General features: G+C 50.6%; 9 protein-coding genes across 9 annotated transcripts; 4 read left to right on the top strand and 5 right to left on the bottom strand.

The window, feature by feature from the left end:
• Nucleotides 1-836: 836 nt before the first annotated feature.
• N7496_006628 (uncharacterized protein) lies at nucleotides 837-3,319 on the bottom strand (the record flags this gene model as incomplete). The annotated part of the gene is made up of 5 exons (XM_056699557.1): nucleotides 837-1,272; nucleotides 1,338-2,019; nucleotides 2,081-2,511; nucleotides 2,581-3,114; nucleotides 3,255-3,319. 5 exons carry the CDS (start codon nucleotides 3,317-3,319, stop codon nucleotides 837-839), a joined length of 2,148 nt encoding a protein of 715 aa, XP_056554970.1.
• A 473-nt stretch (nucleotides 3,320-3,792) lies between these two features.
• On the top strand, nucleotides 3,793-4,899 carry N7496_006627 (phytanoyl-CoA dioxygenase family protein; the record flags this gene model as incomplete). The annotated part of the gene is made up of 2 exons (XM_056699556.1): nucleotides 3,793-4,053; nucleotides 4,102-4,899. The coding sequence occupies 2 exons, from the start codon at nucleotides 3,793-3,795 to the stop codon at nucleotides 4,897-4,899; spliced, it is 1,059 nt and encodes a 352-aa protein (XP_056554969.1).
• Nucleotides 4,900-5,796: 897 nt separating this feature from the next.
• N7496_006626 (sugar porter family MFS transporter) lies at nucleotides 5,797-7,710 on the top strand (the record flags this gene model as incomplete). Its single annotated transcript, XM_056699555.1, has 7 exons — nucleotides 5,797-5,888; nucleotides 5,959-6,035; nucleotides 6,094-6,448; nucleotides 6,509-7,072; nucleotides 7,136-7,276; nucleotides 7,345-7,546; nucleotides 7,598-7,710. Coding segments are annotated over exons 1-7 (1,542 nt in total), but the record flags the coding sequence as incomplete, so codon positions are not given.
• Nucleotides 7,711-8,190: 480 nt separating this feature from the next.
• N7496_006625 (catalase) lies at nucleotides 8,191-10,254 on the bottom strand (the record flags this gene model as incomplete). The annotated part of the gene is made up of 10 exons (XM_056699554.1): nucleotides 8,191-8,264; nucleotides 8,320-8,748; nucleotides 8,805-8,889; nucleotides 8,951-9,428; nucleotides 9,477-9,484; nucleotides 9,537-9,629; nucleotides 9,684-9,894; nucleotides 9,955-9,978; nucleotides 10,039-10,168; nucleotides 10,221-10,254. 10 exons carry the CDS (start codon nucleotides 10,252-10,254, stop codon nucleotides 8,191-8,193), a joined length of 1,566 nt encoding a protein of 521 aa, XP_056554967.1.
• A 1,076-nt stretch (nucleotides 10,255-11,330) lies between these two features.
• N7496_006624 (sugar phosphate isomerase/epimerase family protein) lies at nucleotides 11,331-12,425 on the bottom strand (the record flags this gene model as incomplete). The annotated part of the gene is made up of 1 exon (XM_056699553.1): nucleotides 11,331-12,425. The coding sequence occupies one exon, from the start codon at nucleotides 12,423-12,425 to the stop codon at nucleotides 11,331-11,333; it is 1,095 nt and encodes a 364-aa protein (XP_056554966.1).
• A 1,005-nt stretch (nucleotides 12,426-13,430) lies between these two features.
• Nucleotides 13,431-14,528, top strand: N7496_006623 (Gfo/Idh/MocA family protein; the record flags this gene model as incomplete). The annotated part of the gene is made up of 1 exon (XM_056699552.1): nucleotides 13,431-14,528. One exon carries the CDS (start codon nucleotides 13,431-13,433, stop codon nucleotides 14,526-14,528), a length of 1,098 nt encoding a protein of 365 aa, XP_056554965.1.
• A 471-nt stretch (nucleotides 14,529-14,999) lies between these two features.
• N7496_006622 (sugar porter family MFS transporter) lies at nucleotides 15,000-16,764 on the bottom strand (the record flags this gene model as incomplete). The annotated part of the gene is made up of 3 exons (XM_056699551.1): nucleotides 15,000-15,701; nucleotides 15,763-16,164; nucleotides 16,228-16,764. 3 exons carry the CDS (start codon nucleotides 16,762-16,764, stop codon nucleotides 15,000-15,002), a joined length of 1,641 nt encoding a protein of 546 aa, XP_056554964.1.
• Nucleotides 16,765-18,775: 2,011 nt separating this feature from the next.
• Nucleotides 18,776-19,828, top strand: N7496_006621 (shikimate dehydrogenase family protein; the record flags this gene model as incomplete). The annotated part of the gene is made up of 1 exon (XM_056699550.1): nucleotides 18,776-19,828. The coding sequence occupies one exon, from the start codon at nucleotides 18,776-18,778 to the stop codon at nucleotides 19,826-19,828; it is 1,053 nt and encodes a 350-aa protein (XP_056554963.1).
• A 281-nt stretch (nucleotides 19,829-20,109) lies between these two features.
• Nucleotides 20,110-21,405, bottom strand: N7496_006620 (inositol monophosphatase family protein; the record flags this gene model as incomplete). The annotated part of the gene is made up of 6 exons (XM_056699549.1): nucleotides 20,110-20,218; nucleotides 20,271-20,402; nucleotides 20,466-20,901; nucleotides 20,964-21,052; nucleotides 21,109-21,160; nucleotides 21,222-21,405. 6 exons carry the CDS (start codon nucleotides 21,403-21,405, stop codon nucleotides 20,110-20,112), a joined length of 1,002 nt encoding a protein of 333 aa, XP_056554962.1.
• Between the last annotated feature and the right edge of the window lie 587 nt (nucleotides 21,406-21,992).

Here is a 21,992-nt window from a genome sequence, read left to right as displayed (position 1 = left end):
CCACCTGGCCCAGCGGCATAAACGCCTACCCGCCCCACGTCGCTTTCGACACTGGTCACGACCTGCCCAAGCCCCCGGTAACAACAGACGCACGGCTTTTTTGCCGCTGGGCCACCCCAGGCCCCTGTGGTGCGCCAATTTCTCGTCTTGCGCCGAGACTAGCTGCCTGCGATGACGCCGACTGTCTACATGATCACTCTCCACTTGGCGGAAAGTTCTGGCGTAGCTAGTCGCGCTTAGCGGTGTTCTGCCGTCGACATGTTGCGCTGCTGTTATCTCGAGCCGATCTCGGTAGCACCAATAAGTGCGGAAGAGGGGGAACCACGTGCTCGAGTGGAGCAAAAGAGTGTCCGCTGCAGGCGCGTTATGTCTTGCGACGTCATTTGGTCTTCAACGACGGTGTTGGGCTTCTTTTTAAAAATTATGGTTATTTCGTTTTTTTTTTTTATTTATCGTTTTGGCTTATCTTTGTCTATTTCCATCGCTTGTTTTTGTCTTTATTGCACTGCACATACTGCTGGCTTGTGGGGATATTTTGACTTTTGATCTACCCCGCTGAAGATATAGCAATACATGGAGCCATTGAGTTGATTAGCTAGGTTAATGATAATATACTTGGTGTTTAAATAAGCTTGTGAAGCTTGGAACCTCGATATTTTAATTCATCGGGTACATATCTTAATTGCATTGTTATGACTCGACGGGACAAGGCTTGAGTTGAGCATCACCCCGCACTACCTGACTCGCAGGTCTGTACATCCGAGTATCTACTCTCCATCTATCAATAAAAGAATAACAGAACATCCCTCTCAAATACCACTCCCTTAATACCCTCCCTACCTAAAAACCCCCGAAAGATCATACGGAAAAACCGGCGGCATAACAAAAAACCCCTCCATCCCCTCCCCCTCAAAACTCTCCAACCCAATCCCAGCATCCTCAAACAACGACAACGACCCCCCTCCAAACCCAGACCCAACATCCAGCCCAACCCCACCACCCCCCACCCCAAGCGCATCGCGCGCTTCAACACCGAGCCCGGGCTTGTCAGCCGCAGCGTGCTCGGTGGCGGTATCGGCACGCGGGCGCTGGAACCAGAGTTGGTGGAGGAGCCGCGCGTATCGCGAGGCAATGTGTTGGTCGTCGATTGCGATGGTTTGGAGGAGGGTGATGAAGCGTTGGATTAGGGTTGTTGTTTGGGTGTAGCGGGAGGGGGCGATTGCGCCGGTGGAGTGGGCTTTGTAGAGGAAGACTGAGGAGTGGATTTCGTAGCTGTAGTAAATTGGAATTAGTTAGTGGATGGCTATATGGAAGGCGAAAGAGGAAGAGAGGTATACAGGTAAAACCGCGTCGGTAGACATTGCAACTGACGCTCCTCGAACTCCTTCGTGAAGACCCTTAACAAGGACTCTGCCGCATCGAGAGCCTGGTAGATATGCCTCGCATCTGCACTTGCCATTGTCGAGTCTGGAAAATCCAGATCACTCATACTTGATCCGGGACGAACACCCACATTCACATTCACACAGTGACCGAGACCGGCACCGGAGTTAGTATTGATATTAGCATTACTCTCAGAACCAACCCTCGAAGCCCGATAAAGCACAGCCTGAAATGCAAACGCATTAACATATAACCTCAAATACTCCAACATAAGATTCAAACAACCCCTCAACGCTCTGGAAACCATAATCCCACTCCAAGCACGCTGCCAAGCTGCCATGGCTTTGCCCGTGTCATCGATATACTTGACGTAATCGCCGCGGGTGATCAGTTCAATAGTGCGCGATTTCGAGGCGAAGAGGATGTCGTGTGCGTTGCCGAAGAGCGTTGTTAATTCTACTTGTGCTTGGATCCAGGAGGCGTAGTCTTCTGTAGAGGAGGAGGAGGATGAGGATTGCGGTCTGGGTTGCAGGGTGGGAAAATCTTGGGCTATGAAGCGGACGGAGAGGGCGGGGCCACGACACCAGAAGGCTTGGCCCATGCGAATGGAGATTTGACGGTCTGAGAGGTATGTAACTGGGGATGAGATATGAGCTTTGTGGCGTGAGATCGTTTTGGCGGAAGGCAGAATACATACAAGTCCAGGCGAGACGTTTCCGCTGCGCGATAGGATCCAATTCATTATCTTCGCCGCGAAACCCACTATCTTCAAGTCGAAGTCGATACGCAAGTCTAACCGCAAGACCGAGAATAGACCAAGCTGCCTCGCCGCCGCCATCATCGGCTTGACCGAAGTTGAGGAGTGTCCATTCACCGAGGAGGAGGAGGCCCTCGACACAACCGACGTGGCGAGTGCTGGGAACGCCCAGGACGACGTCGAGGATTCGCTGCCGGAGGTAGTCCCATATTGCGTCGTGGAGGGTGGTTAGGTCGGGGCGGTCTTTGGATGCTATGACTAGGATTGCGGTAGTGAGGAATGGTTCTTGGTGGAGGGTTTCTTGGATGTTGCTGGGGTTGAGGACGGTAGTGGGGACTATTGGGAAGAAAGGGTGGTAGCAGTCGCGATATCTGGAAGAGATTAGTATAAAATTAGTGAATGTATGCGTATATGGGAATGTGTTGAAGTAGAATGCGTACGAGGATAAAAGGTCGAGTATATGTGGTAGTTGTATAGTCCCGCTATGAATCAGTGGATGAGAAGTAGTCGTTGAATTTTGTGTGTTGCTCATATCGTTTGAGGTGTCTCCCATATGATCGTATCTTAGTGCATCTTGCCTTCCACCCTGTCTCGAGGATGTATTCCGAGTATTCCGACCAGGCGAGTACGGTTTATCCCTGTTAGCTTGAGATTGACCCTGATCCTCCGGCTGCCCTGCCGCATGAGCAAGAATCAAGAGTGCATCGGATGGATTCTGCAGATTATCATGAACATGATCTCCGGGTGTCGCAGAGTGCAGGGAGGCATTCTCAGGCGATGAGATAGATAGGGCCGGCTCGGGGCGTGGAAATCTCCTCGCATCCTCATGCCCATGTCTCTCTGATGCGAATTGTTTCTTCTGCCGACGAAGATGTGAGTAGTTTCCCCCGCGGCGAGAGGTAGCGAGTACACATTCTGCGCCTTCGCGGTCACACTTTACGCACGGTGGCTTGTTAGGGTCACCGATTCCTTGTCTAGTAGTGGCGGTTAGCGAATGGGATGAAATGACGGTCTAATCTCTGGCACCATTATTGCTCCACTCTTAATATAACATCCGGAGTCTGTATGATATGTGGAGATAACAGCCTGCATGGGAAGCACCTACAGATCGCACCGTGTCTTGCGAGAGCGGCATCTCACGCAAGCCCGGTACTGTCGTAAGCCAAGACCTTTCGTCATCTTCAACAACGCTCGGGGATTGAACAATAGCGCATAAATGGTTATTGACCACGATGGATCTCAAAGACTTTCATTAGAACATAACTTGTTTGGTCTGACTGTTGCGATGTAGCCGAGGTTATAGACGGCTGTAGATATTCTGGTTTCCCCGCATCTCCAATTACGGTGGGGCGGGCTCTAGACGGCTGCAGACGGGGATAGATCAGGGTCAGCGATCAAAATGGGCTGATTTGTCTGAAAGATTCGATAATGTGCTATTGGTGGCAAATTCTGTGGTCATTCTGGGTTGATTGATTAACATGGAAGTGTGGTGCCTGGCTATATAGCTTCTCAGACCCCCGTATCAACAACGCGCTCCCTAATTAACTTGATAGTGTGAACCATATGCTTTTCTTATAAGTCCAGTCACGGAACATAGATTAGCAGATTGTATTTTCTCTTTTCAATTTTGAGAATCAACAAAAATCGCCATCATGGCCCCCGGTAGATTGGCGTCTCCTACCAATGAGGCTTCTGCCTCTCAGTCAGCTATCGAATCCCAGCACAAGGAAGACCTGAAGCCCGCTGCAGATGATATCTACGGAATTTACCACCCCGCTGACCCGAAGAATCTCAAATTGGAGTCTAATTTCGGGCCTTTGGACCCGGATAGTGTGGGTTACCTTCAGCCGACTTCCTTTGACACACCACTGGAAATTATGCATGAACGGTTTCAGAGAGATGGGTATTTATTTGTATGATGAACCATGCTTTCGACTGTAGCTGGAGCTGACAAACGATAGGTCAAAGGATGCATCTCAAAGGAAGCCTCTCTGAAATGTCGCGAAGCCTACTTCAACTACATGGCGCCTAGTGGCCTTCTACAAGAAGGGACTCAACCTATCGATGGCATCTTCTCGCACAAAGACAGCAAGAAGTACCTTCCACCAGGTAATCTCCGCCGATTATTCGGGCTGAAAGACGACGAAGAGAGCGAGAAATACCTCGAACTGATGATCTCCGCCCACGAAGCCCCATTCTATCTTGAATTCTGCGCCAATCAAGAACTTCGCGACTTTATCAGCAGATTCACCGGCTGGAAGAAACCGCACATGCTCCAGCGCACTATGCTACGAGCTTTCGTCCCAAATAGCGAGCTCACACCCGTGCATTTTGATCAGATGTATCTCCGCGCTGGTCCACCTACCAGTCTCACGGCGTGGGTACCCATCGGTGACGTCTCGCTCGAGGGAGGCGGTCTCATGTATCTCGAGAACTCGACCGACATTGGACAGCAGACTGAGGCAGAGTTTGCGCGCAATGCTGCAAACTTGACTGACGAGGAACGCGTCAGTGCGTTTAATAAGAATATGAGCGATGGAGGCTTTTTGAGTCGGGATACGGTGGCTTATGGGAAGGAGCGGCGTCGTAAATGGCTTATTGCGGAGTATGAGGCGGGTGATGTTATTTTTCATAACCCGTGGATGGTGCATGCTAGTTGCAAGAATAAGGATCCTAATAGCAAGATTCGACTTGCTACGGATTTGCGATTTGTGGATCCTGAGAAGCCGTATGACCATGTGAGTTTCCCCTTCGGATGAGTTTTGTTGAGTGTTTGGATCTTTTATGTTGACATTGTGTGTAGCGGTGGATGAAGGTGTACCGCCCGTTGGATGGGCTGTAAAGGGGTTATATGATATTACTAGTTACAAAATTGAATTGGATTTCTTGCTAAGATTAACATGAGAATAATTCTTACCTGTTCCTGGCTAAAATTCACCTTGTTCTTTTGAGGATAATTCTCAAAAACTAACATGATAGGTAATTCTAAGGCTATCCAGGGATACGCTTGAAAAGGTCTTTAGACAGATCTTTCAAATTAGCGGCAGTTGAGGCGTATCTAATTAGACTTTTTCGTGCGAGCTGGATCTTCGAGCAACAAGATCCTACCTTGGAAGGCACCCTACAAGTACTGACTTTTTGGAGTGGACTTGAAGGGCGTGCAGTATTGGGATTTCTCACCACAAGCTATTTACGCCTCGCGACATCGGAGAAATCAGTTCATGAATAAGAATACATCAGCCGATGAAGGGGCCTAGGGGTATCCTGACTGGACAATGACCCCGCGAGGTCGTCATCACTGTCTCAAGTTCTTTAGCCGTCTACAGCCGTCAGGTCCGAGGTCTGGATTTGTGACTGTTCCCCCACGAATAGCGAAACTTGGGGAACTCTTGGCTTCGCATGGCACGAATCAAAATGCGGGGAACCTAAATTTAACGCTATTCTTGCGGGGAAATCTGGGGTCGAGTGGCCGTCTACTACCGTTATAACCTTGAAGGGAAGACGAAGTAGAGCTTGGTCTATGATTATAGAGAGGAGTTCATCTCTTTGAGGAGACACATAAAGAGAGTTATGGTACTATTCTACCAAATATTCTTCGCTTCTGCAAGGAAAATTGGCCCATTTCTGCCCTCTACCTCCTCTCGGATACTGAAAGACGATGTTTCTTCAAAGATTTATTCGCAATGATCCGATCCAGACAGACCCTCCAGAGATCTACAATCTGCGGACAGTACTTGTCAGTCTAGTGGTAAGCTCATACACTATCTCCTCAACCCGGCGAGAATGACAATCTGAGAAAGCAGTACTGATCTGAATAGGCATGTGGTGGCGCACTCCTCTTTGGCATGGACATGGGTGTCATCGGAGGTGTTTTGACCATGGAACCTTTCAAAGAGTGGGTGCCTGGACTAAAGATATACCTTAATTGTACTATTCTAACCGGACACATTCAGACAATACGGTCTCAATAATAAATCTGAAACAGCCCTTGCCAATCTCTCGTCCAATATCGTCTCCGTCATTCAAGCCGGTGCCTTCGCGGGCTGCTTCGTCTCAATCTGGCTGGCCAACCGTATCGGGCGGCGCATGTCCCTTATATTAGCTTCGGTGCTGGTTTTCATCGGCGTGGCATTGCAAGCTGCAGCTTCTGGATACATTGCATCGATATATGTGGGAAGATTCGTGGCCGGGATCGCCATTGGTATCGCCTCCACAGTTAATCCACTTTATGTGTCAGAAAATGCACCTCGTGGAATCCGAGGCCTGCTGACTGGATTTTATCAACTGAGTATTGTGACGGGTCTGACTGTACGCAATTCCTACATTTCCCTTTAAATTCTTGATGTTGATCCAGGCTAACCTTGATAGCTTGCTTTCTGGATTAATTACGGCTGCTCGCTGCATGTCAAGGGTCATGCTCAGTATATTATCCCTCTTTCTCTTCAAGCTCTCCCAGCAGTGATCCTATTTGTGGGTATGATGCTGGCCAACGAATCACCCCGGTTCCTCGCCATGAGAACTCCCGATAAAGCGCTCATAGTCCTCTCCAAGCTACGGAACCTACCGGTTGACCATCCCTATGTGCAAGAGGAGATGCAAGGTATCTTAGTAGGGCTTGAGGAGGAGCGCGCCCTGGCATCTAGTACCTCATGGCTCACATTGATCAAAGAGGCTTTCACCGTGAAATCATACTTCCGTCGCAGTTTCTTGTGCATCACGCTGATGATGTGGAGCAATCTGACTGGTACCAACGCCATGACATACTATAGTGCTACAATCTTTGAAAGCGTGGGACTATCAGGCTCTTCTGTCAGCCTTTTCGCTACTGGAATTTACGGAATTGTAAAGTTCATTGCCTGCTTTATCTTCATCGTGTTTGTGACCGACTCTCTGGGACGGAGAAAGAGTCTGTTATGGACTGGCATCGTCCAGGTAAGTCATTCTCGAGACTTCAAAGTGCACTTCATTTCTTCATTTGACTCTAATATTATCCAGGGTCTGGCGCTGTTTTTCGTCGGCTTCTACATCCGCTTCGATCCACCCGTGGAAGGAGGCAACCCAGATGCTGCTGGGTATGTCGCTTTGGTGGCTATATACGTATTTGCCGCTACCTATCAATTTGGCTGGGGTCCTGTCGTATGGACTTATTGCTCAGTGGGTCTTACTTCCTATACCTTCATTCCGCGTTCTGACCAGATATCTAGGAAATACCCGCAGCGCGCATGCGAACTCTACAAATGGGAATGGCTACAGCCAGCCAGTGGCTGTTCAACTTTGTCGTAGCCAAAGCCACACCGAGCATGTTCGCCACTCTGGGTGTGAATGGCTTCGGAACATATTTTGTCTATGGGTCATTCTGTTTCGCGATGGTGATCTTCACCTGGTTCCTGGTTCCAGAAACAAATGGTAAGCATCGAGTCCAACGTATATTGACTGACATGACTAACTCCTCTTTAGGATTATCTTTGGAAGACATGAACGATCTATTCGCACAGAACAATGTCCGGGCTAGATTTACACCCTCTCGACTGATTGTTATTGACACGAACGACGATCTCAAAGTTGACATGGGTAAATAGTCCTGATAAAAGTGTCTACTACGTTGATACAAATTCAAGCTACCCTAGATTGAGGCAGCGATACATCTCCCCCCGTGAGCGCCTACCTACCTCGCAAGAGGGGTGTCCTATTCAATTTAGTATTCCTTGAAAGATCTTGCGAGCCAGCTCCCAACATAGCTTTAGAATTGTCTCTCGGGCTATCTTTTGGATTAGAATTAATGAAATATCTTTGAACAGAGACAAGGTTAGGATGTTGATCCGAAACCATTCATTGTAATTTAGAGGCCCATCCCTACCCAATTTGGAGACGGCTAACTGGGTGAATAACAATTTCGAAAGAGACAAGATCGGAATGTATATAGTTACCAGCATGATCACTGGAGAAGAGGTCTCAAACAATGAACAACACAGTCACTAAATTAGATAACGAGATATTACCTTGACTCCAGGTCTTGCATTTCAGATGTTGCAAAGCGAAGACACCAATTCTCACTTCTTGATCGCAGCCTCAGTACTCTCTTCGAGTTTTTTGCCAAGATCTTTATCGACACGGGAGAAAAGAGCTGAAGTGACATATTAGCCTCGCACTTTTCAAATATACACATCGGGAATACCAACCATATACTTCGTTTCTCAGACCAGCCGATTTAACTCCCTTAAGGCTAGACACAATATTTGCAATAGTCCGATCTTGGTGTCCAGGCTCCCGACCAAGGACCTTCCACAGAGCAGCAGGCTGAACAAAGTCCTCGTCCGTGATGTGACTGGTGTAAGTGGCGACTTCTCCAACCCACTTCTCATGCTCCGTGTGCAGGCTGACTGCTTGGGGCTTGATTCCCTTGACTTCGGGATAGAATTTGGTAGGCTTGAGAGAGGAATTGACGTAGTTGGGGTCTCCGCCGTAGTTACCATCGAATCTCATCTTGCCATCTCGCTGGAAGGGGCAGTATACGGGGACCTTGGCTGCGTTGGTTGGGAGCTGCTGGTAGTTCACGCCGAGGCGATAGCGGGCGGCGTCGGGGTAGGCGAATAGTCTTGCTTGGAGAACTGATAATTGATTAGCCTGAACTTATGTATTATTATTACCGACATTTTTGACGTACTTGGATCGGCAGATGCTGCAAAGCCGGGCACCATCGTAGATGGGGAGAAAGCTGCCTGCTCAATATCGGCGAAATAGTTGCCGGGCTAGTGTTGGTCAGTATTTGTGGGACTAGTATAGCACTACCGATGATTTATGTTAACTTACATTACGGTTCAGGGTCAGCTGGCCAATCTGTCTCAGCGGATAGTCCTGGTGCGGCCAAACTTTGGTCATATCGAAAATGTTCCACCGGTACTTCTCAGCATCGGATGGATCCATGACTTGGACGTAGACGTTCCACTTGGGATAGTCTCCTCGGTCAATAGCTTCGAACATGTCCCGGATCATGTAGTCGGGGTCTTCGCCTGCAATACGGGTAGCCTCCTCAGCAGTGAAGTTCTTGACTCCCTGCTGAGTCTTGATATGGATTTTGATGTACTTGAATGAGCCATCCTGGGACAGGTTAGCATTGGACGCTATAGAGGAACAATAAATCCAATTTTCAGGGGGTTGTCTTGCCTCTTTGGTGAACTTGTAGGTATGTCCACTGTAGGAGTTCAGGAAGCGAATGGACCGAGGGGTTCCGCGGTCACTGAAGAGATGCAGCAGCTGATGAATGCCTTCCGGATTACCCACATGGAAGCTAGGACGAGGTTAGTTAAAGCAATTGGAATGAATACTTGTAACGTACTCCCAGAACTACCGAAATAATTAGCCTTAGCTAGCAATAGTTTTTTCAGTCTCCACTTACCATGTTTGCATCAGGAAGATGAGTCTGCGGGTGTCTCTTGTGCGAGCGATTCATAGAAGGAAACTTGATAGGATCCCGAATGAAGAAAACGGGCTTTCAGTATGTTAGTGAGGAGTTGAAACGAACACAGCTAAGTATGGCATATACCGTATTGTTGAAGACCCAATCCAGGTTACCTTCATCCGTGTACAGCTTCATTCCCCAGCCATGCACATCTCGAGATGTATCAGCCGAGCCAGACTCTGGACCAACGGTGGACACACGCAAGAGGACTGGAGTCTTTTTGCCAGCCTTGTTGAGGAAGCTAGCCGAGGTGATATCTGAGCAATCAGCAGTTGCTTCAAATTCTCCATATGCGCTAGAGATGAAATGTCAATTCAACTAGATTCCTTAGTATTACGTGACCACATTAACTCACCCAACAGCTTTGGCATGAACAACTCTGTAGTATACAACCGATCAGCCTAAATGATACGTCGATATGAAGTCAATTGATACATACCGCTCCGGAATTCTCTCTCGGGAGAAATGAGCCAGAGTTTCAATGAGCTGGGTATCTTGAAGCAGACCAAGACCACCGCCCTGCTGGCCACGCATCAGAACAGCGGTGCTGCTGCTTGCGAAGGGACATCCTTGTTACATTTAGCCGATTGCCAAGCATTGGTATTTTTTCGCTTGAATTACCTTCCGCAAGGGTGTAATATCTTTGATCTGACATGGTGAAGTTCAGATTGACTCGAGCGTGATTCAATTTGCAGTTCTGAATGGTTTAGAGAGTAGAAGAATGCATTGATGAGGAAGGATCATCTCATTTATGAACATTTCTTGCTTCCTGACATTCGTGTTTGTTGTATTAGTCAATTACATCAGAAATATAATCTGACACATCAATTAGAATCATGCGAGAATCTATTGGTTTCCCTAGTATTTCCTAAAATGGAAACGGCGCCAGCTATGAACTGTAACTTTTATCATGACGTCATCCGGTGTTTGACGGATGCAATTGAATGTCCCAATTCCCATTCGTGCATGGTACTACAGTATCTAGGCAAGGAATACTTAGTTGCTTGTGGATCTCAATTGGAAGGGAAGTTTTTGAATGGGGGAAAGTCTTCGAATTGACCGCCGCGGGGGTACCGCGCGGGGGTTCTCCCTCGTTAAGATAGCGGATCTGCAAGACCAACTTAGCAGAAGTATGCACCTTCTTATCAGCGAACATGTCAGCTTTTTTAAAAAAGAATAATGACACATAAATATTCAAATTAGATGTATAGTTAACTATCATCTTCGATTGAGAATTCAAGCGTTTGGATGGTCAGTCTGCTATCCCTTCACAGCAATTCGCTCCCTTGCCTGTCTCCTGCACCCATTTAGTTTGGGACTGACCCCACGACTCGTCCATACATGTCATAGGCCGGTCCTGGTTAGAGCATTCCACGTCTTAAAAGGCAGATCGGCCTCTTTCTGACACCACCAATTCCAGCCTGGGCTATGAGATCCGGCCGTTATGACCGGTGGGCCCGAGGTCGCATTCACAGTCTGTAGTACATTAGCGCGCTTGACATGGGTTCTAAGAATAACGCGTAGCCTCTAGATCTAAATAGGTAGTACTACACCGGCCATTGAGCATGAGGCTAGCAGCGAGGCCATAGATTGAACCTCGATCGGGTGGGGGAGTCTGTATGGTCTATGCATGAAGAGTTTATTGTGCTAGCTATATATGCAATCGTGAAACATAAAAATATATACAGGTCTCAAATAAATGAGAAAAAAAGAACCAGTCACCCCCCTCATTTACAGGTGGTGCTGAACAGGAGAAGTAACCTCTGCAAGGCACTCGGGAATGGAGACGGTGTTCTTCTCCACCTGGCCATCCCACTGCAGAACACGACCCATCTTATAATAAGACTCGATTCCACGACGAGCGTGCTCGGCGGGGGTAAACGGATCAGGGTCGGCGAGGGTACGGCTAAAGAGCTCGAGAGACACCCAGCCGCGGAAGCCAAGGTCCTCGAAGAATACGCGCGCAATATCCAGAATGGGCAGGTATCCGCCACGGTTCTCTTCGAAGGGGAATAGACGGGCGTTGCGAGACCAGTTCATGCGGACGGGCTGGCCGGCGACGTGGAAGGGGTGCTCCTCGTTCAGAGGGGCAGTGAGGCGCTCGCCATCGACGAGCTGGACATAGAAGATCTTGGCAGGGTCGATGTTGGCGGTGCGCAGGCGCTGGAGAGAAGCAGCCAGATCGGCGGCCGCGTTGGGGGTCTTGCCAGTAGGCGAGGCAGGGTCGGCATATACACGACCGGCAATGTTGAAGGAGTCCAGGCACAGACCAAAGTTGGGACGGTCGACATCACGGACAACCTCCCACGAGGCCTCCCAGGTGTCGACGTGGTCACCCCAGCAGAGAGCCTCATAGACGAAGCGGAAACCGGCACCGGCACCGAGATCAGCCAGACGCTGGAGATCACGGACAATCACGGTGCGGTCGCCCGTTGTCCTGGGGGCACCGGTGGTGGGATCGGGGCCGAGGAAGTTGGAAGGAACTTGAATCATGTCGGTTCCCAGCGCCCGCGCCAGGGTGAACCATTTGGGCAGCTTCTCATTGATCAAACGATCGGACTCGGCACGGTCGATGAGACCTTCGTACATGGAAAAGGGCTGCAGGCAGATGATGGTCATGCCGAGTCTCTCGCACAGGCGCCGCGTTTGACGGGCGGCCTCCATGTGGTCGCCATTAAACGTGCGCTGGGCATAGCAGTCTAGATCGTCGAAGAAGAGCTCGATACCCTCGAAGCCGTGGGCAGCAGCCTGCATCAACTTGCCAGGCAGGTCGTGGATCCAAGGTCTACCCAGAGACATGGAGGCAATACCGGGGCGGTTGAACATCTTGGCGGTTCGGATGGGGATTAACCGACCGGCGTTGAATGTATCCGAGGGGAAAGAGAGAAGGGAGGGGTGTTTTGATAATATGAAGGATGCAGATGAGATTATGGAGAGCTTAATATGCTTTAGAATGGGTTGAAAAAAGAAGGGAGATGTTCAATGCAATAGTAGATGCAAAAGATGTACAAGGTCAGAAGACCAGGAAGACTACTAATATCAATAGTTGAAAGGAAACCGACGGGTGTCCACGGGTCTACTTTTTTCTCACGATAAATGGGATGGCGAGAAACCATTATCCCCTGACCCCATCTTCCCCTAGAGTGTCGTCTTCATAGTTTTATCAGCGTGGAGAGTTTTGCGGTTTAGCCTGGAGGACGAATAATGGCTGAGAGCAGATGACCCGCCATAGATAGCGGGTAAACGAAAGTGCAGGGATTCATGGAAAAGAGATTTTGGATCTATACTGTATACGGTTAGAATGGTATTTGTAATACAGCTGACAACTATTTCCCGCTTCTGCTAACCAGTAATAACCCCGGCGTAATTTTGGGGTTGGTATTGCATATACGACTCTAACTCTAATTAGTATAATCCGAGTTTGCCTGTTCCTGCTGTTTCGTTTACCCGGATCAATCATATCCATTCTACACTTCTCGATATCTCCACTTGCCTCATCTCCAGACTCGGCACCTGAAAAGCCCCTTGCCAGAACTCCCTGTCCAGCTCACCGAATATAATCCCCGCAGCTCCCCGGTTATATTCTCTGAACCCTTGGGTCTTCTGCGGCAAGAACTTTTTCCTCCCTGGCGTGCCAAGGCCCTCCAACCGAGGTGACCAAGCCATACAATGTCCACTATGTTGGGGTCTCCGGATACATCATATCCGCATGATTCATACATGCCACCCTGAACCTTCTACAAATGCAATTGACTTGAATCCTGTCAGCTACTCAAGCAGAAACAAAGCCCTATTATCTCTATAATCGTCTATATCGCTTCTCTCATCGCAATGGCTCTCAAAGTTGCTATCATCGGTGCCGGCCTCATCGGTCCCCGTCATGCTCAATCCGTCATTGCCAATCCAGCCACCGAGCTGATTGCCCTCGTCGACCCAGCACCCACCGGCGAAGCAACGGCTGCCAAGCTAAACACCAACTTCTACGCCTCCGTGGCATCCCTCCTATCTTCCCCACACAAACCAGACGCCGCCATCGTGTGCACCCCAAACCACACACACGTCCCCGTCGCCAAAGAGCTCCTAGCAGGCGGCGTCCACGTCCTCCTCGAAAAGCCCGTCAGCGACACTCTCGAAACTGGCCGCTCCCTGCTCGAGTTCGCCCGAGCCCCGGAACATGCACACCTCAAGCTGCTAGTCGGTCACCACCGCCGCTTTAACCCCTACGTCCGCGCTACAAAGGCCGTCCTCGAGTCCGGCTCGCTAGGCCGCACTATCGCCGTCAATGGCCTGTGGACGCTCTACAAGCCAGACGCGTACTTTGCCGCACCGACGGACTGGCGTGCCTCGGGGGCTCGCGGCGGAGGCGTCATCCCTATTAACCTCGTTCACGACATCGACCTAATGCACCACCTCTTCGGCCCGATCGTCCGCATCCAAGCCGAAAAGACTCTCCCCCAACGCCCCAGTCCCCCGCACGACGCAGACGAAGGTGTCGCACTAACAATGCGCTTTGCCTCCGGCGTCGTCGGCACATTCCTCGTTTGCGACGCAACCCCCTCCGCGCACAACTTCGAGTCCGGCACGGGCGAGAATCCGATGATCCCGCGAGCGACCGACGCCTCAGCCTCGGACTTTTACCGAATCTTCGGCTCGGATGCGTCGCTTAGTGTGCCGGATTTGACGCGGTGGAGTTACGGGGCTGCCGAGAAGAGTTGGTCGAATCCGTTGGTTGCGGAGAAGATTGCGTTGCCGGATGAGGAGGCGCCGTTTGATTTGCAGTTGGCTCATTTTGTGGATGTTATTGCTGGAAAGGCGGAGCCGAGTTGTTCGGGGGATGAGGGGTTGAGGGCTTTGATTGTTTGTAAGGCTGTGCAGACGGCGATGCAGACTGGGTTGCCGGTGGATATTCCTGTTGATCCGTTGGCATAGTAAGACCATGGATATAGGGTGAGAAAGGGTGGTGAGCTGAATATGATCATATTTACTCGTGAATAATCTTTTAATTTTGTATATGGAACGTGTGAGATGACTATCTGAATGATTCTTAGCTAGGTGGTTTGGTCATGTCCAATTTGAACTCTTTCTCCGTTGAAATTTTGTCCTTCTCCCTCGAAGTTCAAGATGAATTTCGAAGTTATTCCCGAATCTCCTTTTGCAAAGTTCTTTCCATCCTTGATGTTTTTGGTCGCTTGGAATGAAGCTTCTACCTCTACGACAGATGCACGGATATTCGACATTTCAATCATCAAATTATGTTCATTCAAGTTTGTATATCAACAATATAGGGACACACCCTTTTTGATCCGACTCAACAGATCAATCCACACACGAATCTATAACACAGACAAAAACGACACCAGAAACTCGACCGTGACAACAAATCATACACCGCGTCTTTCATCAAGCATACGAGGTCTTGGGCTGCGCGGCAGCATTCTCGACCTGCTCAGCATTCAGCTTAGCCTCGGCGAGACCAGACTCCTCAATGTCGTGGCGGAACCCGACCTCCTCCTCGCGCAGAGTGGCGAGAATCTGTCCGTGAGCGCGCCAGATAGGCTTGATCTCGAACAGACGGTCCATGCTCTCGAGGGGAATACCCTTAGTCTCGGGAATGAGGAAGTAGACGAAGACGATGGAGCAGATCATCAGGGAAGCGAAGAAGAAGTACACGCCGTATCCCATGGCAGTGAACATCTGCGGGGTGAAGCGTGAGATGAGGAAGTTCCACAGCCAGTTGGAGGCGGCGGCACAGGCCTGGGCCAGAGAACGCATGTTGGGGTCAAACATTTCCGAGTTGAGAACCCAGGGAGTACCGTTCCAGGTCGGGGTATAGAAGACGGTCCAGAGGTAGAAGAAGAACATGGCCGCAATACCGCCGCCGTCCATGGTGGTCTTGGGGTGCTTGGAGGGCTCGGCGATCTTGATGTATGCGCCAACGATCCACAAGCAGACGGAACCACCGGCGGCGCCGATCAGGAGCAGGTTACGACGACCGACACGATCAATGAGCCACAGCAACCACACGAAGGTAACGACAGTCTTGACAACACCGAAGATACCAGTGGTCAGGAGACTAGTGTTGGTACCAGTGACACCGATAGACTGTGAAAAAAAGGGGGTTAGCAAGATTGTCATTTTTGCTCCTGGTGTTTCTTGTGCTCACCTTGAAAACGGTAGGAGAATAGTAGTTGATCGCGTTGATGCCAGAGCCATTCTGCCAGAAGAAGAGCATGCTACCCAGGAACAGACGCCAGCGAACACGCTTGTTGTTGCCGGCGGCCTGGAATGGCTTCCAGAAGCCAATGCCGATGGTAGAGCGCTGCTCCTCCAGGGCCTGGTCAATGGCACCAATCTCCTCGATCATATAGATATCATCCTCGGGCAGCTGACGGATCCAGCAAAGGTTCTTGATAGCCTCCTCACGGCGACCACAGCCGAACAGCCAACGGGGCGACTCGCGAATGAAGGAACCACCAATCAACATAAGACCGGCAGGAATCAGCTGAACGGCGAAAGGAATCAACCACTGCTTGTGGCTGGGAGCCAAGGTCTCGGAGACACCATACTAAGGAGAAAAAAAATTAGCGCACTGTAAGGTTTTCTTGACGGTTCTGTAAGGAGCACCTACGTTGATCCAGAAACCTACAAGACCACCAATCTGCCAGCCCAATTCGTAGACACCGACCAGGCGACCACGAATAGCAGGGGGTGACAGTTCGGAAATGTAGATAGGGGTAATGTTGGAGCCGGCACCGACGCCTAGACCAGCCAGGACACGACCAGCGTAGAGTAGACCCAAACCACGGGAGCCGTTAGCACCCAACATGAGACCAGCACCAAGGATGAAGATGATAGCAGCAGACATCAGACCGATACGACGGCCCCAGAAGTGACCAACGGGGTAGGCGAAGAAGGCGCCAAAGAAGGCACCGGCCTGGTAGCAGGAGACGATATTGGCACTGATCAAGTTCTTGGTAGCGGTGGACATGGTGTCGAAGTGGAACTCTTTCTTGAACGAGTCCAAAGCCAGGGTGGTACCGATGAAGGCACTGTCGTAACCGATCATGCAGGATGCGCACGATGCCACGGCTGCCAGGAGGTAGACCCTCCAGTTGTAGACAGCCTTGGGCGTCGGCCGATCCTCGACCATCTTAAGAATAGACATGGTGGCGAAAGAGAATCAAAGGACAATAATAGGAGAAGAAGAGTGTGCAAGTAGGATTATAGGTGGTGACCTTGGAGCCAAGTCCAAAGGAAACAACTTGTGCCCTTTAAAGGGTATCAAGCTGGAGATGTAGTGTGCAAGGGGAGAAAGTCCGGGGTATGGAGGAGAAGAGTAGAGGAAGAGGCTCTTGCTGAAGTTGGAAAAGAAAGTGGGATATGCGAGATCTAAATAGCCACGCGATCCCCAGACCACTAGTTCTGACTGGGGAAGAAGGAAAGAAAGTATCTGGGGAGACCGGGGGGCGAAAGATAATCGTGGGGACAGGTTTAGCACGCGCGGAGAAGAGTATAACACAACCTTTCTGTTTTGCAAAGGCTAAAAAAGCCACACCGGCAAAACGATATCAAAGACTCCCAAGAGAGAGCCAGCGAACAGTGCGCAGAGGTTAAAGGCAGAGGCGTGCGCCAAAGGCTATTTTGTGAAGGTTTAGAGGCACAACAAGACCAAGGGCTGGGCAAGGACGGCAGGATTGGTCCATTTGGGCTAGAAAATTCTGCTGGTCGGCTGGGCAGCTTGGCTGGGGCGTGGAATTGTGGGGAGGTCCGATGTCGCGGAGTGGAACCACGGGGGAAAGGGACATATCTGGAGTTAGACTCGTTTATCGCATGGCCTCTCCACGGGGTATGTACCGCACGGGGTTGTTGACTTCTAGCGGAGCCCGGCCGGTTACACGCTCCAATAATCGATGCAGAGAGCATGTCGGCTCGGTAGTGAAACATCTGGATTCTGATTCGTCCAACCGGTCGGCTCCAACGGTGGGCATGGAGATACGGTCCAATGGCAATGGGTGTCCGAAAGTGATGAGCCAGTGGATAGCCGAAGTGGCTTGGAAAAGCGATCCTCCGGGGATGGTTTGGCCGCGTAGGGTAAGTGTGGAAACTTTTGCGCCCAACCTGGAGAAGGAAATGCCAATCGAATTTTCGACTTGTCTGGTCCTCATGACGGAGATTATTATCCGATGATAAACCCTGGGCAAGTCTTGGTAATGGGGCAAGAAAAACTTATCGATTGGGGGGGGGGGAGAAGAACTGGAGAAGTGAGGTGAGGGCGGGAATTTGCTCAGGAGGGCAGTCACGGTCACGTGTATCAACATTGAACTACTATAGTCTATAGGATACATGTACATAGTATTACTATGTACTGTAGACTTCGTATACCATAATTGGCACGCCAAAATACAATAGTCAACCAGTCATCAACCTTAAAACAGCCTTAATTCGGCTCAATCCAACCTTGAATGGTCGCGGCCAATCTACTTCAAAACCGCCACCGAGCCCACCACCAACTACCTTGGGACAGTACGCCGCTCACTAACTATCCGTAGCGCCGGGAATAGACATTTTTGAAGATTGAGATCGTGACCACCTAATTCTAAACTACATAACATGAAGAGATTGCCGATCGGGTATCTTACAACCAAGTGCAAGCGCTAAGCGGTTATAAATCTGGATTTCGAGGTTTGTACAAGTTTGCCCCTCCACTAATAGAAACAGACAGAACTCGGGAAAGAGAAGAATGATCACTTGACCATAACTTTCTCGAGTGGTAAAAGAGTTTACTTCCGTGGTGCATGGGATCTATTATGCGTCTTTAGTCCCGGGAGTAATATCCACCCATGAGTTATAGGCTCGTACCAGGACAATCAAGAGACCAGCGAGTTGGATGATCTTATTAGATAACACTAGATAAATGTCCGAGTAGTTCTACAGTTGACTGACTTTGCCTTTACTACTCTGAAAAGAAATACGGGGTACAGTTGCCGCCGAATCCAAATTTTCTGCTCCGTGCACCCTGTGGAATGGACGGCAGATCTCTTAGCCTAGCCCCAGTTGTTGTCTCGCGGGGCCCGGGACTGAACTCTCAACTTGTATAATATCTTCAATCTTCCACCTCCCCTCCTCTGCTCTTTCATCCCACTTCCACCACCCCATTCACATACACACAATTCATAATGGCCGCTCAAACACAACCCGAGGAGCCCATCACCAGCCCCTCCCACCTCGACGGCGTGGCCTACCTCTACGGCCACCCCCTCCTCAACTCTCTCTCCCCACCCCTCCACCAAACCGTCTACAATGCCTTGGGCCTCAACTGGCAGCAAATCCCGCTCTCCAGCGTAACCGGCACCTCAGCCACCTACCCTCCTCCTTACACTCGCTCCCCACCCGTCGACACCTTCCTCGCCTCCATCAAGGCCAACCCCAAATTCGTCGGCTCCTCCGTGACCATGCCGCACAAGGTCGCCATCATGCCTCACCTGGATGATCTGACCGAGCACGCCCGGCAGGCCGGTGCCTGCAACACCATCTTCCTCCGCGAGGATCCCACCACCGGCACCCGCCAATACGTCGGCACCAACACCGACTGCGACGGTATCCGCGAGGCGCTGGTCCAAAACGCTCCCGATGCCTCGCGCTTCCGCGGCCGTCCCGCCCTCATCATCGGTGGTGGTGGTACCGCCCGCACTGCTATCTACGTGATGCGCCGCTGGCTCGGCTCCAGCCGTATCTACATCGTTAACCGTGACGCCGCCGAGGTCGCGACTATCCTGGAGGAGGACCGCGCGCGCAACCCGGATCCCAACGCCCAGGCTCCCCTGATCCACGTTACCGATCCCGAGGAGGCTGCTCGTCTCGAGGCCCCCGCTGCTATCGTCTCGGGTATCCCTAACTACCCACCTAAGACTGCTGAGGAGCTGAATGCCCGTGCTGTTATCCAGGCCTTCCTGGGTACCGAGGCTGATGCGTCTAACCAGCAGGGTGTTATCCTGGAGATGTGCTACCACCCCGTTCCCTGGACAGAGATCGCCCAGTTGGCCTCCGCCGGTGGCTGGAAGGTTATCCTTGGCTCTGAGGCTCTGATCTGGCAGGGTCTGGAGCAGGCCCGTCTCTGGACTGGCAAGGATGTTATTGGCACACCTGGTGTTGTTGACGCCGTCAAGGCCGTTGTCAATGGCTCCGTTGCCGAGCGGGCTGAGAAGGCCAAGCAGGCCGCTAGCCAGTAAAAAAAATGTGTTGCTGAACGTGCATTGTGCATGCTGATGGCTTCACCCATATTTTCCTTTCTCATGTTTCATTCTCATGTTCATTTGACGATTGTATAGAGCACAAAATTCTTGCATATATTATATAGATTGGGGGTGGCGTCAGTTATGGAAACATGACTCTGAATATACGGAACATTTCAAACAGTCCTAAATGAAAAACACTCGTACGCATCGGAAATTGTATATAGATCTGACCTGTACAGCGTAGTCCATGACCTCGGCCTTATCTCCGAGATCATCTACGCGCCCGGACGAGAGTACTCCAGTTGGCGGACCCGCCGCCAGACCTCGCGCACTGTACGCTCTTGCGATTCGCGGCCAGTCTCGGTATCTGACGGACCGGCGGGTCTAAAAACAGGTTAGTGCCGGCTTTTTATGCCATGGGTGGGGACAGGCTCACCTAATAGCCAGATATAGACGACTCCCCAATCGCACATCTCCAATCGGTGCAGTATCAGGGTCCTCAGGCGGATTGGCAGTAGTGACGAGTCCACCAGCCTCAAGGAGGATAGCAATTCCAGCAGCGACGTCCCTGTAAGAGTCAATAAGTCATCCAAGCGCCGGTGAATCCTCCAAGGGAAGGAATCAAACATACCACTCCCAACAACCCCCCTCCCACCAGATATCAAAAGATCCCATCGCCGTATACGCCAAATCCAACGTGGCACTCCCCAAACTCCTCATCCCATGCACCATCCCGCCCTTCCCACCCCTTGCCCCAATCTCCGCAGCCATATTGACAAAGCTCTCAATCTTGCGATGCATATTTCCGTCCGGGATGTCGCGGCGATCTTTACCCCATTCGCAGGAGAAGATACACTGAGAGGGTGCATTAGCCGGCATGGGCGGGATGGGGTTACGAATTAGTGGGAGTTGGCGCTTCTCGTTTAGCCAGGCGCCGCGGCCGCTGCAGGCGGAGAAGAGTTGGTCTTGGAAGGGGGCGTAGATTACGCCGATTACGGGCTTGTGTTGGACGATGAAGCCGATGGAGACGCAGAACATGGGGAAGATGTGGGTGTAGTTTACGGTTCCTGGGTGTGTGTTAGTTGTGGGTTTTTATTTGGGTGGAGGGTAGATAGGGGAGGGAGTGTACCGTCTAACGGGTCGATGCACCAGGTTGGTTGTTCGTCGATTAGATAGTCGCGAGATGCGCCTTTGGCGTAGGTTTCTTCGCCGAGGAATCTGAGGGGAAATGTTTAGTTGTGGCTAGTGTACAGGTGTAGATTGATTGGACGAACTGGTGTGAGGGGTATTTGCTCTGAATGGCATTGCGGATAAACACCTCGACGTCTGGTTATGCTAGTTAGTCTGGGTTGATCTCGATAAGCTCTGCTCTCGTCTCGCAGCTTACCCTCATCTGTCTGAGTCACGATATCGACCGCATTCTCCTTCTCCTCAAACGTTTGCGGGCCATTATTGCCGGAGATGCGCTGTTCAACGCGCTCCATCAACATATCGCCCGCCTTGCGACCTAGGTCGACCGCAAAGGCGTAGATCTCATCGAGCTCAACCTGAGAGAGCTGTCCCACGGCCATGACGGGAGCGATATCGGGAGGGATTGTAGAGCGTGAAGATAGCAAGAAATCAGGTCGTATGAGTGTAGTAGTTGTAAGACGTTGAAATTGGGCAGGTTTGAGGGGAAGGCTGGAGTGTCAGACGGGTTGACTCATGACCGGTGAAAAAAAGGTCGAGGACACCGCCGTTAGCCGGTTTGCCTTATCGGGTCTCCACCGCGGGGTGGAGACGAGGAGGCTGCGTTGCGCGCATGACTGATACAAATGCTTGAACCAGAAGGAGGAGTGATAGGCCTGATTGATGATTGAGGGGACGAGTATTGACAGAAAATAGATCTAAGCTAAGATGGTTCAATTGATTGAAGATCTTTGGCTATGGTGTCGTGACATCATACCCTATTGGCGATCAATATTCTATCTAAAAGATTATTGATTACCTCCAGCCAGAATCTAGAGTTTGACATCCATCAGGGTCGACTATCATGAGAAATATGGGCACTAGTCTGGTCTTTTCCAGTGTCCTAAAATGCCCCCTAAGACATATGGTGGCTATGGAGAGAGATAAGTGCATTGGCTGGTAGCGGAGGAAGAACACAATTGACAATGGA

This window comes from Penicillium cataractarum (genome assembly GCF_028827025.1).
Source record: "Penicillium cataractarum strain IBT 29864 chromosome Unknown utg000005l, whole genome shotgun sequence".
Taxonomy (NCBI): Eukaryota; Fungi; Ascomycota; class Eurotiomycetes; order Eurotiales; family Aspergillaceae; genus Penicillium; species Penicillium cataractarum.
The sequence above is the reverse complement of the archived record's forward strand: the minus strand, read 5'-3'. Positions and strand labels throughout refer to the sequence as shown.